At 36.8% G+C, this 18296-nt stretch overlaps 1 protein-coding gene across 1 annotated transcript in view; it reads left to right on the top strand.

The window, feature by feature from the left end:
- SPRED1 (sprouty related EVH1 domain containing 1) overlaps positions 1-18296 on the top strand; it is a 58342-nt gene that overhangs the window by 17282 nt on the left and 22764 nt on the right. The window contains exon 2 of the mRNA XM_054275471.1: positions 17033-17207. Coding sequence (XP_054131446.1) covers positions 17033-17207 — 175 coding nt within the window. The remainder of the gene's footprint in view (positions 1-17032; positions 17208-18296) is intronic.

The following is an 18296-nucleotide window of genomic DNA, read 5'->3' as shown; positions in this document are numbered from 1 at the left end:
TGGTATTAGTGTATCAAATGTCATAGGTCATTGGTGGCAGGTTACAGGTGCATTAACACCTATGAGTTAAAGGCAAACTATTATGCAGTTCCTATGCTGAGTGACCCATGTCTATTTCCACGTTGTGCAGGATATTGATGAAGAAATGATGCAATGGAAAACCGGTTTAGTTTTGGTCCTTATTGCAATAATGTTTCAATGTAGGCAGATCCTGGATGTATCTCCAGCTACTTGACAGTTCTTTGTCTCCGGTGGTTTTCATGTTTATTTAGGACAGGAAATCTGCAGCGCCTTCTGCTGCTTCAGTTTTGCTCCCTATTCCCTTAAGTAAAGCAACTTCTTGTTTTCAGTAAGCTGTCTATGTGTAGTAAAGAATTTAAGAACACAGCAGTGAGCAGAAAAGTTAAATAGGAAAATTAGATGACTCTCTTGTTATACAGATATAATGACCCCACTAGTTGAATTAAGCTAAAAAGTGAAACTGACATAGCTCTAGCTGAGGGAATATATTTTCTTTCAAGTCACTGGTTGCACGCTCATATAGGTTGTATACCCTAAAATCTAATGTAAAAAATGTTGACAAAATTTTGTACTAATTTACAGAAGAACTTGGTTGCTGGGCTAAAAGCTGTTGTAAAATGCAATTATTAATTTATTAGATTGAAAATAAAATCTCTGTAAAAATAGTTTTTGACTTCCCAGAAAAGAACATGAGTGGGATCCTATTTCGGTGTATTTGATCAGACAATTCCAATTTTACCAGAGTTAAACACAGGTTTCATGGATGTAAAAGCTGGGCCCTTTTGGGAACCCTATCAGCTCTTCACTGAGAGCAGTGCAATATCTCCTCAGGTGTTGCTTCTTGGAGTGATTTTCCTACTGGATTTTTGCAGTTTGGTATTCAATAAAACTTTAATGCTTTTCCTTCATGAAAGGAAGATCCATTTTCACTATGTTTGATTGGCTGGTTTTGTCTAGCAGCTTCCAGACAGCCATCGAGGTTTCAGAGTCCAACTTTTCTCTCTAGTCTCACTCTCCAGCAGTGGGCTTATCCTCTGCGTGCATTGCTCATCAAACACGCACTGGTTTTTCTTCAATGCAGTAATTTTCTTTATGTCAAAGCCTTCCTGCATGCTAAACAATACCTCTGAGTCTGATTTTTCTCCAGACCACTTGAAGTTGCATGTAGGCAGCTAGATAGAAGCTGGAGTGTGCTTCTGTGAGCATGGCCAGGGCTGCCCTTACCCTTGAAGTACCATTTTCTGTGCTTCCTGCCTGTTCCATTAGGCCCAGATGTAGTAGCTGGTGTGTGTGAGCAGGCACGTGGACACTGCTGTCTGTAGGCTCTCGCTCTTACCTGCTTCTCTCCAGACTGCCTTGGGAGGAAGCTTGTTGTGCCTCTTACGGATTGAGAGAGATTGCCATATGGTCTGGTGCAGTTCATGTACACAACTGTGATCCAGGAGAGGAAAGGCAAGCTCCCAACCCCCCTACTGCTGTTTCAGAAAGGAACAGACAGGAGGAAGTAGGAGTGAGAACAGATTTCTGGATAGATTGGTAGGCAGTGGGGTGAATTCTTAGCACTTCCCACCAGAAGTCTATTCTAATAAGCGTCGGATTTTAACTCTGTGTATGCTGCTGAGGAAGCTGGAATATGAGTATGAAGAGTAAATGCATAAATAGACTTAAAGGGACAATTTCAATTTAAAATCTTAAAAATGTTTCTTTCATATCTGAAACAAGGCTGTGGTGCTCTCAGCCTCTAGCTGGGTGAAGTTAATCATGGCTTGACTTATTTTTATTTTTTTTTGTTTTTAACTTCCCTTTTTTTCAAACTCTGCATTCAACTGAATGTATACACTACTGGCTTCATCTAGAAAACACTGCTGTAGCAGTATCATACCTGAATGAGACTTTCCTAGGGTTCACACCTAGGAAATATGTGTATAAATAGATGGAGAGTGATTGAAATATGCCAAATGCAACAGAATTTTTTTTCTTGGTTTCTGGGTCCCTTAAAGCAAAGGGGTAATGTTATTTGTTCCCAGAGTATACAGGAGGAACAAATGGATTTTTATGTTGGAAAAATGACTAGGATATTGGTCATCAGTTTCAGTCTGATCTAAATCTTTAGTGCTTTACTGAGTTAAAGTAGTAAACAGGTAGTCTATTTAGAATTTAAAAACTTATGTAGACTATAGAGCAACTTCTGTGCCTTTCCTGTGGATTAAAAAAAATATTTTATACATACATGTGTCTCCCAAAATGAATATTTTCGATAAGTCTTTAAAAACCTATGCAAACCTATGAAACCTATGCAAACTATGCAAAATGATGAAATACAGTTTTGAGCTGCCAATGAAAGGCATAGTTGACATTCACAGCCTGGGCCCTAGACATAAGGGGCTCATGACTGAAGAGAAGTTGGGGCACTGATCCATCAGAACAATCTTTTTGGGAGGATGGGTTTTCTGTTTTGGTTGCACGACTAGTTTTCTTTACAATTGTATACTGATTTAAGTTAACACAAAGGAGGTAGGAGAATTGTACCCCAAGACTGAAGAAGAAAGGGGTAGGAGTTCAGGCTGGATTTAGTTGCAGAGGTTTAGCTGCTTTCCATTATCCCATAAAGCAAATAATTTTTGCTGCAGACCTACAGATGCTGAATCACTGATAGAGCTCTGCATTTATGGCTGCTCAGTCATCTCCTATGAATAACATCTTGCAATTAATAAGGAATTCAAAAAATGAGAGAACTACGTAGCATTTATGTGCTATGCATAGTACAGTGTACTCCTGTCACATAACTGTTCAATGGAGCAACACCCTTTAATTTGTCTCCTGGAGATGCATCATCTGTCTGTGTCAAAAAGCTTGCATGAGTGCAAGCTTTGCTTTTGAGTGCCAGTTTACTGGAACCCAGTGTTAAAGTTTCAAATCCATGGATTCTGTGTTATTTCCTTGCATTCTCAGCAAATGCTGAATAACTTCTTTTAAGAACCAATCCTTATTAAAGGATGAATAGGTGCAAAACTTGTAGAGTTTTCATGTTTGGGACTTTTTTTTTCTTCTTCCTCTTTTGTGGAGAGGAGATTTGTATTTCCTCTCCCTTATGTGCTTGGCATAATAATGCAGGAGCACGAGCAAGGGGGGCAGGGGGGAAATGTTTACAAGCAACAGCGGTTCATTATGCCAGTAGTACTGTGGTTGGAAAATGTCTTTTACTAAAAAAGTGAATAATCTCAATTTAAAGTATCTCCTTAACAAGTAGTTAGTTAGCAGCCTGGTCACTTCATCAGTTTTGTTTTTCTTTATTGGGAATAAATGTTTTGTAGCAGAAAAGGTTCTGTTGCCAAATGAATTTTTCTAAGTTGTTTTTAAAGGCTACTTTTTTATTGTAACAGAAAAGTAATACTTCCTTGAATATTGGTGACTATGCATCAGAGAAAATGAGGTGATGAATCACTTCAGGCAAATCACATTTGTTTGCTGTATATTAAACAGAGACTGCTATAATTCCTTTCCAGTGAAAAGATCCAGACTGAATGCTCCCCACCCTTCCTGAGAAGGTAGTTTGCATTCAGACTTCTAAATTCATACAGTATGACTACTATCTTTAGTGCTAATTTATTGTAAAATTATTGGTTTATTAGTATAAAAGTTTGGCCATATATGTTGTATCATGTTTTAACATGCAGAAAGGTAGTACTCATTTCTGTTATATGGCTGGAAATATTAGGTTTTGCATGAATTAATGATACACAGATTTAAAGCTACATGCAGGTTATAGGTGCTTTTAAATACATCACATCTGCTTGTGACGTATTTTCAATTGTATTTCTTAAAATGGTTTCTCTCACCACATTAAGGGATGAACTTTTTAGTGTTCAGAGTTCCTATTTTCTGTGCTACCAGAGTTAATCCCTTTGCACCTTCTGGAATCAAGGCTGCTTTCCCTTTGTGTATTCAGCCATTACATAAAGGAAGTGGTTTGATTTGTTAGCATATAAACTGGGCTTAACTAACACAAGGAGGGCCAAAACCTCTCACAGTAAGGATTCAGAGAAAGAACTTTTTTTTCCATTACTTTTTTTACATGCTTGGTCCTCATAATTTCTCACATATGAAGTCAAAAAAATTTATTATTAGATGTTCTCTTTATGTTTATACTGCAGAAAAAGGTCAAATATGCCAAACTTTGTGACTTAAATCCTGAGTGTTCATATTGTTAATTGTGTCCTAATCTCAAAATACATGTGTAATGTAGATAAGCAGGCAAGCTCCAACTGGGCTGTAATTTACTGATCAAGGCTGGATAATTGTTCTGGATTGAAGATGCTCTTTCTTCTGGATTATTCTTGATTCACATCAGCCTTCCCAATGTTGATCACTGCAGAAGCAGTGGAGAAAGCGCATGTAGAAATAAATGGTCCGGGCAAGAGAAGGATGGGAAGTGCTTCTGGCAACAGTGACAGGTCACATTACTTGGGAGTGCTTAGAACAATAATTGTAGTGCAGGTATGTGAGTTGCCCTGGATTTATTAGCAAAAGATAGTGTAGATCTGTCAGTAGCTTTGTGTTCTCTCACAAGTCTCTGTTAAAGTACCTCCTGAGATCATGCTGCAGAGAATTGTTTCAGAAAAGATTAAAAGAAATCTGATTGCTCTGCATTTTCAGCTGTCTCTGCTTACTCATTGGAAATGCTTCTTAAAACCATTCTTTCTACTTCTTCATGATGTTTGCCAGTTTTCCACCTGTTAAAAGTGTTAATATGGTATAGATTTTGATACAATAACTTGTATTTGCTGGAAATTACTTAATATGCAACTTAAAATGAAAAATTTCTATCTTACTCTTGGTTTTTTCATTGGAACCAATCTAACCAATTTTTTCCTAACTTAAATTTGGCTGCAAGATTTTATAGTGCCCTTTTAGTCCAGGAAAAAAAACAAACCCCAGTGTATTATAGAAAGCCATAGCATAACAATTGCATGTCATACAATGATGTGCATTGTGATTATGCTTGTCATTGATGAAGGGCACCTAGTTTTTCCTCATGTCTGCTTCTTGTTTGGGAAAAGGAGACACTGTTTCCTTTCTCTTTCCTACTTCTTCTGCATCCCTTATTTTATTTTTCCTCTCCTTTTTTTCTTCTCCTTCTTTTTTTCCCTCTCCTTCTTTTTTGTTTCTCCACTACTGTTATTTACTTGACAGCAGACAATCTATACAAACCTTATTTCCCCCCCCCAATCTTTTAATGTCACTGACTTTTGAAACATCTATTACTTCACTTTGGTTACTTGACTTCTGGCATTTTAGCTCCTCTTCTTCCCCCCTTAAGTAACACTTTACGCAATCCTCTTTTTTTTTTTTTTTTTTTTTTTTTTTTTTTTTTTTTTTGGTGCTTCCTAAAGAAACAACTGTGTCAGCTGTTTTTTGTTTGGTTTTTAATCATCTTTTTATGTTGAATACGCAATATTAAGTTTTTACTCAGTCTTCTGTGAAAATGCCTCATATGGATGGTTGTATTGAGTACTGAGCACACAACACTTCCCAATCAACACAGGGGTGAAGAAAACAAGGATGAGCTACAAGGATGTAGATACCTAAATCCTATCTAAAAGTGCAGTGCCAGTTCTAAAATTCTTCTACTCAAATAATCACTTCTCTCTATCAGTATTACTATTTCTAAGAATGTACTGGCTAAAAACTCTTTTATCCATTCCTCCCAATATTATTTAACTTATAGGGAAATTAATCTGTCTAGGAATTGCTGCATGACTAGAGAAGAGTCTTCGTTCTCTTCCAACTCAATTTAATTTCTTGATATTTGAACAACCAAATTTAAGAAGCAGAGCCCTCAAAACCACTATTTTACATCCTGCATGTAAAGCTCATATGTGATAAATGCATTCCTAATGTTGGGTTTTGAGCAAAATGCACAGAATTGTGTCAGATGAACATGTGTGATGCAGCTGATACGTGAAGCCTAAATTCCTAAACAGTGAACATTTTAGCTCAAAATTTAGAGATGGTTAGCGCCACCAAAGTTACTTGTAATATGCTGTTGGTCTTTCAGTTTTGCTTTTCAGCATGCATAATAAAATGTTGATTGCTTTTCTTCAACTAATAAAACAGTTAATAACTTCTCTGCCTTATTTGAATTACTTGGACAGTATCCTTGCAGATAAAAGTTCTCAAAATTCATTGTTGTTTATAATAAAGGAAAATTATTTGTAATCTTCACTGTTTTAATAGTAGACCCTGTCCTTAGAGTATAAATATAGAAGGTCCTTCTGTTGCTGCAGTAAGAGCAAAGATCTGTAACAAAATACATGGGTACTAATGAAGGAGCCAAATTGAAATCCTTGAGTTTGATCTTCTCCATCTACTCCTATTTGTCTGTTATACCAGTATAATTTCTCCTTACTTTTTTGAATATATAATGTCTTCAGTCTCTCTAAGCGGAGATATTTAATTTTCTGGTTGTATTTCTTCAATTATGTACCCATGATTCATTTCCAGTACTGTTAAATGCAAAGACACAAATATTTTTGGAATGGCTTCATGTATATCTCATTAATTTAGTAAAGTTTTTTTAGTTTTATACTTAGCCTATATTTTATAAGGTATTACACTTTATTTTGTATAATAAAATGGGAAAATGCCATTCAAAACATTTTTACAGTGGATAGCAATCAGCTTTGTCTAGTAAAGCTGTGCAACATTGATGTCAGAGCTGCAGCAGAAAAAAAAAATCTGCTTAGCTGTTCCTATGTGATGTTTTTGTCTCATAGATTGACTGCAGCTGAAAGGCTGTTGTTTTGCTCCTTGCTTGGATTCTGCTGTCTAAAAACTGTTTTGAGCTTGCATTGCACAATGTTACACTTGCTTTCTTGGTACTCTAATCATGAATCTTGTGCAGTTTGACTTAGCTGTCTCCATCACCTTTTTCAGAATTTCTTCCACAGGTTGAAGTTCCACCCTAATTTATCATAGAATGATTTGCAGTCAAAGGGAGCCCAGAGGTCATCTATGGAAGATTTGGGCAGGGGCATCTTCCACTAGACCAGGTTGCTCAAAGCCCCATCCAAGACAGGCTTGAACACTTCCAGAAATGGAGCATTCACCACTTTTGTGGGAAACCTCTTCCTGTGCCTCACCACACTCACAGTAAAGAACTTCTCCCTAATATCTAAGCCTATCCTTCATCAGTTTAAGGCCATTATCCTTCTAATGGCATTAATGGTTTTAAAAGTCCAAAAAAGAAACAAGGAGATGTGATTATAACACTAAATTATCTCATCTCATCATTTCTGTTGTAACCCTTTGTTCAGAGTTGCGTTGTTGCCAAAACAAGGAAAATGTATCTGGTGGATCCCTTTTAAGTTTCTGAATAGACAGCGATTCAGTGATTTTTGTGGGAGTTCTCATGACTATCATTTATAAAGTGTGAATTTTTTCTTATTTTGGTTTATTACATATTTGGTGAGGAAGGGGAATGCATGTGTACTCCTTACTCTTTTTCTGTGCAGTTGCTTACAAGTTTCTAAACTTCTCTGGAAAAGCAGCAAGTAATGGAACTTGAATAATCTTCATTTTGAACTTAGAGGCCTTGCAGTGCCTGATTATTGCTTGTCTCTGTGTTATGTTCATACACAACCCATGTAATCAATACAGGCAGCTTTTTGTGGAAACTTGTGAAGAATAATACTTTAGCAGTAATTGGAATGGGGAATGTAGTAAACCAAGGCTGAGTTATTTTTTGGGATGTTTTGTTAAAATTCCTGTGTTCTCACCTTAGGGCCTGTGGGTCACCTGTTTCTATACTTAGACTGCTAATTATTACTGAGATTATCAAACATAATAATACAATTACATAATGGCTATGTAAGTTACATTATTCATGTGGATGTATGACAAATATAAAGGGCATACCATTGAAACATTTTGTATAATTTTATTAATATTTTTTTCTGGTTTGATGGACTATCATAATAGAAGTATTTGCATTTGTCTTTCACTTGTTTATTTCTGTTTAATTCCTCTCTCTGAAATATTCATGGTTTGTTAAAACTACAGAAAAGACTGGTTCAAGCCATGAAATGTGGTGCTGTGTAGCAAGGAAATGGGAACTTCTTTTTTTGGTCAGTGAACATACACCTTTAAAAAGGTTCTTTAAGTTCACAAGCTTCTTTCTTAAGGCTCATTTGGACTTCCTGTTTTACTTTGGTGTTGTTAAGCATGTGGCAGTTTGGTTTGCAGTCTGTTTTGTTAGTGCAGATATTAATGATTTGTCCATTTGCATATGTTTGAAACTTCCTTTTGGATGTTTCCTGGTTTTTTATTACGTTAAAAGGAGAAATTTAGCATTAGGGATTTTCTTAGAATATAATTTACTTTGCAAGATGACTTTGATATTTTGTGGTTAAAGTCCTTGAAAAGCCACGTCAAGGTAAATGTTAAGACAAGCATTAGATTTAGCAGTATCAATGAATGATGCTGCAGTTTCAATTCACATGGGTTTAACCACATGAATGTTTCTTGTATACAATATTCATTAGCAATCTCAGAGCTCAGCAAGGCTGCTTGAGTATTTTTGTAAGTGTGGATATGCTTTATTTGGTTCCAGTTCTGTTCCTTTTCTGTGCAGGCTGAGTGGGAAATGCATGCCAGAAATGACCTGTACCTTTTAGAAATTTCTTTTAATGTGGTAAGAATAAAATTTAGATTTTGTGCTTGCCTACCTAATATCAAGTACTGTTTTAGGCGAATAAGCTCAGTAGATCTGATGCTTTTTTCTTCCATAATGCATTGCCAAAAGTTCAAGAGTATGTAGCAGTTCACCCCCTAAGCTCTGTACACCAGAAAGCAACTCTGAGCTTCACTGGATGATGCTCATTACAGATGCTGTCTGGCCCAAAGGCTCTGTAGTCCAGGATGACCTGACAGAAATTCAGGCAGGGTAAATACAAAAACTCTGTGATGATGTTTTCTGACCTGTTTGTGAAAGTATAACAGCTTTGTCCTTTATTTTTGCTGTATAAATTCTTAGGTGGAGGAAAATAATAGCTATCTGAGCATTTGTGGAGTTCTATTCCTAAATACAACAAGCACCGGGATAAAAAGTACACAGGTGCTTGTTTGAAAATAATATACTTAGTATAGTCTGTTGTGCCTTAGGGTAGTTAGAATTGTTTATAAGGAATGTGTCAGTTACATTCATCTTATTTTAGTGGTCTACAACTTTATTACAAAATGACTTCTTGATTAATGTATTCACACCTGTTAACAGAGTTTCCAGTCCTGAAATCCATAACCTCAGTGGCTAGATGGCCAGCTTTGACAATGAGAGTGATCTAATTGCACTTGCATACTTCATTCTTGGAATTTGTGAGCAAATAAGACTGGAGGACAATGGCTGTGAGAGAAGAGAGAATTCTGACCTGTTCAGATATAAATATTACCTGAAATCTTTCCATAAATTGTTACCCTAAATTGTAGTATTCCCAGGAAAATGAAAAGTGCAACTGAATCTGCAAGCTTCACTTTTAAAAAAAAATCTAGACTGGATGGTGTTGTCTGATGAAATTTACTGGAAGTGTCAAGTTGTCTTAGTTTCAGTGGAATCTGCCTTAGGCTGCAGACTTGTACTTGTTTGCTAAGGAGCTCAAGAAAATGAAAAGCTTGTGTTCCGTCGTTTCTTTAGATGTTTCTTTGTTTTTGCAAGGTTGGAAAGAAATGGTAACTTTTCTCACTAAAAACACCCAAACTAAACCTCCTTCTTTTGTTTCATTTGTGAGCTTTTCCATCTTTCTCTATACGTTTCCATGGTAAGCAAATCAGAATTAATACATGGCATCAGTACCCAATAGCTTGGTAAGAAACAAGTAATGATTTCACAGAATTAAAAGAGGGTACAGACAGTTCTGTGCTATAAATGGAATGAAGAGATTCCTGTGGATCTTCAGAAATTCTGAGGTGAGGAAGAAGTAAAAACTATGAGAATATGTGCAAGAGAAGGGGAAGAAAGGCTAGAATAGCGAGTGGGTATTTCTGGAGTTATGACTGTCAGCATTTAAAAATTAGGCAAATTTAGGATTTTCTGGAAGAAAACCCATTAAACCTGGAAGGTACATGAGTATCAGGATCTGACCACTCGAATCATGTTACCCATCTGCCTAAAACTGGATGGAATTTAATTCAGACGTCCTTGGTACTGGCAGTCCTCTGTTGTGAACAGGCAGCTGTGGAAGTGATCAAAAAGCATCTTCCATGTCCACCTTATCTCATAAACCACTGCAAAGGGAAATTACATATTATATGCTATTTATTTAGTTCTGCTATATGTGTCCAAAACCTGTAGAACCACCTTCAAATGCTACCTTGAGTCTTTTTAATTTTTGTGGGGAAGGGTAGAAAGAAAAATAAATTTGTTTGGGTTTTTTATTTAGTCCTTCAGAAGGAAGTTTCTTTAAAAGGAGTAGAATCCAAGTATGTGTTTATCTTTAGTGTGATAAATATTACTTCATTTAACCAACCCTCATAAATGACATACTGAAGTAATAGAAACTAGCTATAATTATCAAAGAGAAAATGCTGGGGAACAGGGCTAAAATGTTTTTCATACAAATGTCAAATAAGTACTTTATATGTCATTTTGATGGGTTTCAAATCTTAACAGCTTCTCTATTCTTCATATGTTCTTGTGCTTTGCAAAAGAGCTTACAGCTGCAGCCTTTCTTCCTTGCAGCATTGATTACTTTACATGGACATAAATCTTAAATAGTCTGTATTCAAATAGGAACACTATAACCCCATTCCTACTTCTGTTTTTTTAAATTGTTCTTATATTGTGTCCAAAAGAACACTTCATGAGAGCAATATAGTATTTTGACACTTGTTCATTTGTGTCTCATTTGCTCTTTTGAATTGTAGGTGCACTGTTAAACAGCTTGTTTTATGAGCCTCTTCTACTAAATAATAATTGTAATAATGTGGTTTTGGCTCTTTCAGGATACCAGTTATCCCTTGCTTTTGTAATACCGGTTCCCATGTAGCTTTTTCCTTTTGCCATTTTGGGTTCAAGCTATTTTACTTGGTAGCTCAGGTTTCTTTAAATAGAATTTCTTTTTGTTGTTTTGTTTCATTTTATTGGTTTTTGGGGGTTTGTTATTTGAGCAGAAATGTTCCATTCAGGTTTTTTGACAAAATCTGAAGCTCTTCAGTAAATCAGTGTGGTTACCAACATCCTAAATGTAACAGCATTTGTCTGTAGTTCCTTCCAGAAATCCATGTCTTTCTTGCTTAGCTCCTCAAAGAAATAAACTTCCTAGGAATAGTAGCCATACACATTTGCTGTTTATTGTGAGGAATACTCTTGCCTCTTTTTAAAGGAGAAAATCTGACAAGTCTTGCATTCTACCAGCGTAAGAGTTTGGTGTATATTCTGATTTGTTGGTATAATTTTGAGAAGAGGAAGGTAACAGACATTTTAAGCAAAGCCTCATTTAGTAGCTGTTATTATAGCAATATCCTCTTCATTAAAAAATCAGAACATACTCTGTCATACATTTTCTTGATGTAAATGATGTCTTCTTTAGCACTTGTGCTACATTTGCGTCTCCTTCTGTTTTAGGTAAGTCATTAATATTTTGTGTCAGTGGCCCTCATTCTCTAAACCTTTAGTAACAAAGGGTTTATAACCTCAACATTGTACCGACAAGATCATCTGGTATTGGTGACATCATTTTTCTTTCTATGTCGAGTCAATATTCAAAAAATGCTATCTGCAAGTAAAAGAGACTTTAGCTTAGTGGTCTGACAGTACCTTTTGGTATGTGGACATGCATGTACTCATGAGCACGTCTCTAGCTGGGAATTATAAGGTCTTCTGCTAAGCTACTTGGATAATAAGAGCCATAAAAAGCCAATGTATGCTCTTTTGGTAAGGCGACAAACACAAAAGTATATTGCAGCAGAAGTTGGAGGGGCTAAAGTATGTGTGTAAAATGCCAGTCAAAGGTAAAGAGCCTTGATCCATGACCATTTCACATTTGGAGACCAGCCTGGAGCTGTTACGTGGGTGCCAGCAAAGATAGTGCAATTTCATAGCAGAGTGTGTCATGATTTTTCAGAATGCCTTTTTTTTTTTCACCTTAGCCTTGTCAGAAGTGTTTAAATAGCAGTTTGCACAGTGACAACTCTTGTTTCAAAGAATCATGAATTCTTCTAAATTAACCCATATATTCGTGGATTGTATTTATGAAGTTGTATTTTAGTGAAATTAGTGTGCTTTGAAATGTGATACTAAAGAAAAGAAAGAATAATTGAGATTGGAGGGCATCTCTGGTTGTCATCTTCACGGCTGCTCAAGGAAGGGTCACCTAAATCTGCTCACCCAGGACTGTGTCCAGGTGGATTTTGGAATTCTCCAAGGATGGAGACTCCACAATTTCTCTGGATAACCTGTGTCAGTACTCAGGTACCCTCCCAGCAAAGAAGTGATTGCTTATGTTGAAATGGAACTTCCTGTGTTTCAGTTTGTGTTCATTGTCACTGGGCACCACTGAAAAGAGCCTCTGTCTCTCCTCTTTGCACTGTCTATCCTGCCTTGAGCTGTTTGCGTACACTGATACCCACAAGGCTTTTCTTCTTCTGCCTGAGATGTCCCAGCTCTCTCAGCCTTCCCCCATATGATGGATGCTTCTGCCTCTTAATCATTTTTGTTGCACTCTGCTCGACCCACTCCAGGGTCTGTCTCTTGTGTACTGGAAAGCCCAACACGGGACAGAGCTCTCCAGGTGTGGCCTCTGTAGGGCTGAGTAGAGACAGAGGATCGGCCTCTGTGACCTGCTGGTGTAATTGTTGGCCTCCTTTGTCTCAAGGGCATGTTTTTGGCTTGTGTTAAGCTTGGTGAAAATGAAACTTGAGGTCCTTCTCTTCAAATCTGCTTTCCAGCTTTGAAAGAAATTTTAATTCTAAATATTTTTACCAAAGCTGAAAGAGTCAGTTTCTCTTATGGTTCAGTTTATAACTCCACTTGCAGATTCAGGTTTCTCGATGGTAATGGCAGTAGCTGTATAGTACTAAAAAAAAAAGAATTTGCAATTACAATACAATCACTTTAAGCAACATTTCTGAAATCACTTTTGTTTTTCAGTCCCACATTAAAATAGAAATGTGCAAAATGCAGTATAAGTAGAAGAATGGCAATGTTTAATATGAATTAGGAGAGAAAAGATTTGCATACTGTTGAAACTAGGTTAAAATATATGTAAAGCAACAAGACGGCTGCTTCCCCACTATCTCCAACATCTCTTCCCCTTTTTTACAATTGTGTTCCTTCCCCAGCCACCAAAAGCAGGTTTGTTCCTTAGCTGCAGAGCTGAAGGTCCCTCTTGGCCAGTGATGTGCCTCCTGCACTTGCACAATGGTTTGGTCATCCAGCTTATAAGTCAGTTTGGGCCCAAGAGCATTGCAGTGATAGAAACACACACGGACTGTAGGTCATATCTTTCCTGTCCACTTATGATTTATAACCTTTTGATTTTGCCCCTAATGCTTTCTTAGACTGCTTAATTCACCCCACTTCAGATTTTGATTTTGGTATAATAATCTTCATTTGATTATAATTTTAGAATGAAACTTCACACAACATATTTATTATGCTTTCTTAAAATTGCTTTGTTTCAGGTTTACTAGCTATAGTACTCAGACACATGCTGTACTCTTCAGTAAGTCTTCACTGCTAGAGGGAAAAAACAGTGTAGATAACCTTTTTTTTTCTCTTTCTCCTTTATTCCAATTTATAATTCCCTTTAATCACATTAGAAACCATACTCTTATCTCCTACCTGAGGCACTCAGTTGTTAGAGAGATCTGTTTCCTCACTTATTAAAAAGTAAAGACATCTTTTATTAAAAAGTAAAAGATCTTGGATTTCAAGTGTCATTGTCCCCAGTCTTACTGAACCTCAGTACTGACTTTAAGAAAGCAGCATGCTCCTTTGTCCAGAATACCATTTCCTTTAAACCTTGCTCTGCCACAAGAATTTCCAGTGGCCACAACCAAAACCAGGGAGTCTCAGGAAAGGTTGGCTGTACAGTAGCTTTGGACCTGCTGTTGCAATGCTGCCTTCATGCTCTGTTTCACACTCTTATGGTAGCTTTGGTAAAAGGCTTTGTAAGAGCAGTGCTCAACTGATTGCTCTGCTTGGCTTTTCTTTTGTTCAGGTATTCCTGATAGAGCTGCTAACATGCAAGAGTAGGTAAAAACCTTAGGCTGTGTTAGGAAAACACTAGAGCCTTGTCTGCCCTTTTTCCCACTGCTAAGGTAGACCAGCAGTTTAACAATTTGTTCTAAAGTTCCCAAGAGTAGATGGGGCTATAATGCTTACAGACACAGGACTTCCAAGTGCTTTTGTAGTGCCAATAGCGTGACATGCAAATCCTGTTTTGTTTGCAGAGGATTTTGGAAATGGGACTCATTTATAGGTCTTGCCGCTGCATTCTGATTAATTGCAAACCAGCTTGGGCTGTTGCTAAAAATAGCTATATTTGTTACCAATTGTGAGTTCCATTCAAATACAAAACAAAATTTTGAAACAACCACCAACAGAAACATAAAACTAAAAATCTTTTTGTAGACTTTGGCATTTTTACAAGTACAAAATTTGCCCACAAGGACAGTTATATGGATCTACAGGATGGTTATATGGAAAAACTGGCTAGTTTCAATTTAAAAGGTTGTTCATTAAATATTACCTTTTGGAGAATGTTATTTTGCACTAATGCAGTGGATTTGATAGTAGTTTCTAAAATATTTGAAAGGCTAAATTTTTAAAACATTCATTTGGGATATATGAAAAGCAAATCTAAAGATTGTTAACTAGACCAGACTAAGCATCTCAGTGTAGGATAGGGGGAAAAGCCCCAACACTGACAGAGAACTCTATTGAATGGAAGTAGCTTAAGCCTCTGTCTTTGCTTCTTAGCAGTTCTTGGAAAGAAAACATATGTGGAGTGTGAACTTCTGTTTTAAGAAAAAATTAATGTTGTAGGTTTTTCTCATGTAGCCTAAGGGAAGTTCTCCTTAACTGAATTCTTGCTGCAGTCGGTTGATATACAAATTAAAGCTCTAATATTCAGATTTGCAGCCAAATATAGAGTGAAAAAATTGAAAAGCTAAATTTGTGGTTCACTTAAATTGAGAATACAAAGACAGTGTTTAGGCTTAACCAGTTGTTACATCCTATTTCTTACTGGTTTAGAGGAGAGTCCTGGTGTCCTCAGTTTCTGTCAGAAGAGGCTCCTCTGAGAGGAATGGGATGAGACTACCTGTGTATGAAGTGCACAACTGCAGTCTGACCTTAGCTCTGAGTGAAACACAGTGATGGAGACCAGTGAATGAATGATTCAACTTTCAGTGATGTTATTCAGATTGAGATGCAGCCAGTTGTGTTTGCAGGTATTGAAGTTGTGATAGATGCATACCAGGAAGGATTGGATTTTTCTTTGTTATATTTCTCAGCTCTGTTTGAGTATTTTACTAAAAGATGTTGGTAAAAAAATGGTGAGCAACGTTGACTGAACATCATTTTAACTGTGAGATTTGGAGAGAGGAGGGGGCTGTGCTCAGAGGCAGCAAACTAAATACAGCTGCCCACAAACTAAAAATTTATAGTCTTATAAGATTTTCCATTTTACAAACCGTTATGTACTTAGGCTTTACATGCTTGCAGCAAAATTCTTATATATATATATGTGTGTTTGTGTGTGTGTATATATATATATATGCACACAAGTGAATCATATTTATGAATCATGCGTGTGAGAATGTAACATATTAATTATGCAAAAAGCCTACCTTTTGTTATTTTTGGGATTTTCAGGGGGATGTTGGAAATAAAGCAGTGATCTTTTAAAAGTGCAACAGCTTCATTAATAGTTTTATCTCAAATATAGAAGGAACAACTTTGATCTCTTCTAATATTTCTTCTTCAGCCCTTAAGTTTGACATCGCTGGTGCTAAGTGGCATAAATACTTAAACCCTCAATCAGGAATATGTTGCAAAAAGATAACACCTTATTTTAAGGTAGTGAAATGTTCAATCATCAACTGCTACATTCATCCAGTAAACTGTACTTCAAATGTAGCCTCTTATCATTGGCAAACCATGGGGTTTTCCAAGTGATATAGTGGCAAATTCATAACCAAAACTAAAAGTTTTCATTTAATTTAAAAGAAAAAACTAAGAGCAGAGAAAGAGGGAAGTGACCAAAACCTCTTTTTCCAATATTCTGGAGTTTGGCTTTTAAGTAATGACATGGTAATAATTTGTTTATTTTTTATAAAAATACTAAATGATGGAAAAATGTTAGATTGTGAAGTTACAGTAATTTTACACACGATACAAATACAGGAGAGAAGCAGCAAGTAGACACTGCAAATGTGGATCTTAAGTAGTTGTAACTGGTCCCGTTTTCAAACCCCACCATGACCCGTCCTTGCAAAGAACAAGTTATATGCATGGGGAGGAGGGATGGATGAAGGGAAGCAGAATTTCTGGCTAGAAGCCTGTTCTTGTTTAGATTTCAGTGACAGAAGGCCTGACCTCTTTCTGTTTTCTTATTCTCTTTTCTGTGCAATTTCATGGTGGCTGACTGGCTTCATGATTAGTCTAAAATAAATCAGGAGTTGGTTCGTATTCTCTTTCCTGCCCTCTAGCTAGATCATTGAGTGTCAAGTTTTTGGAAGAATATGAGTTTTGATTTGTCAATTATGTTCTCTGGTTAAGCCTCTTTACAAAAAATCACAACCTCTGAGAAGTCCTAATAAAGGCACAAAAATATAGAGGAACATTTTTTAGAGGGTGATCTTAAGTTGTTTTCTTCTAGGTGATGTTTGTGGAAAGGCAGTGCTAATTATTGGGATCTTGGTTGTGGCTTTGTTGGTTTGTTTTGTTTTTAACTTGGCTTAGGTTTTACTAGACTTTATGGAAAACTAATGTCTTCTTTTGCTTCTCTTTCAGTAATAGTTATGCACGAGTACGAGCTGTGGTGATGACCCGGGATGACTCAAGTGGTGGATGGTTACCACTTGGAGGGGGTGGACTAAGCTGTGTCACAGTCTTCAAAGTCATTCCCCAGGAAGAGAATAGCTGTGCTGATTTTCTTATCCATGGAGAACGACTCAGGGATAAAACGGTAACAATTTTTATCTATTTAATAGAGATACTAAAATAGTTGATACTAAAACTCTATGGGGCATAGGTATAGATGCTTGCTTATTATTGCCTATAAACTAAAAAGTAAATTTGTAGTCTCAGTCTAATGCTGCTGCTGAACTTCTCTATATCTGTGATTGTGTACCAAAAGAGCCTGTTATTTGGTTTTGATTCTGCTTTTCTAGAATCAAGCACATTGATTTTCTTTTGAACTCTCCATCCATATTGGGAAAAATTTTGCTATTAATTTTTCTTCCAATGAAAGATTAGAGTTAAATTGTGTTCCTATACCAGTGATACTGCATTTAGGAGTGTTGGAAATGAGAATTCTATTAAGAACATGAAACCAGGTGGAATTGCTCAGTAGTGATTTGGTTAGCTATGGAATATGGCTATGACAAAAAGAAGCCATTTTACATGAGAACAACTTTGTATTGGAAGACAGATGAAGCTGACAGGTCCAAGAATTGACCTGGCTTGATGAACACATAGACAGTATTAATTCATCAGCTACCTTACATAAAATACCAGTAATAAATGTCTCTTAAGAGGCATCATGAAGATCAGCCTCGCAAAAGAAAAACTGGTGCAGGATCTCAGCCGTTTCTACACGCAGACCTAAGGAAGACAAAATGGGCTTACTAAGTATTGCTTGGTTACTTGTATGGCAAACAGATTTCTGAAAGGGGCTGTGTTTTACTGTGGAAACAAAAAGAAGTAGAGAATGCACAAAAGCTCCATCTTAATGACTTTTTACAAGAATTTATTATTTTCTGCAAATGAATGTTGACTCCTCTGTAAGCTTAAAAGATAGAATTACTTCCTATACTGTACTGCTGACCCTTCCTCAAGCACACCAGTTTCTCCTCTGAGGCAGGACTGCTGATTTTTCTGCCTTGACTGTGACTATTGTAGGAAGAGAGCATATAAATAGAAATTGTGCTGACTCAGTTGTTTCAGTGGGGCGTAGCGCAATTAGCAGAGTACCCTGTGTTCCCGCACAGCTACGTGCACCTGCAGTTCCTTCCTCACTTTGCAGTAGTTCCCTTTAGAACTTTTTTTAGTCTTG

This window comes from Melozone crissalis, unplaced genomic scaffold (genome assembly GCF_028551555.1).
Source record: "Melozone crissalis strain CALT ecotype California unplaced genomic scaffold, PUWL_Pcris_2 ptg000018l_1, whole genome shotgun sequence".
In the NCBI taxonomy this organism is placed as follows: domain Eukaryota; kingdom Metazoa; phylum Chordata; class Aves; order Passeriformes; family Passerellidae; genus Melozone; species Melozone crissalis.
The sequence above is the reverse complement of the archived record's forward strand: the minus strand, read 5'-3'. Positions and strand labels throughout refer to the sequence as shown.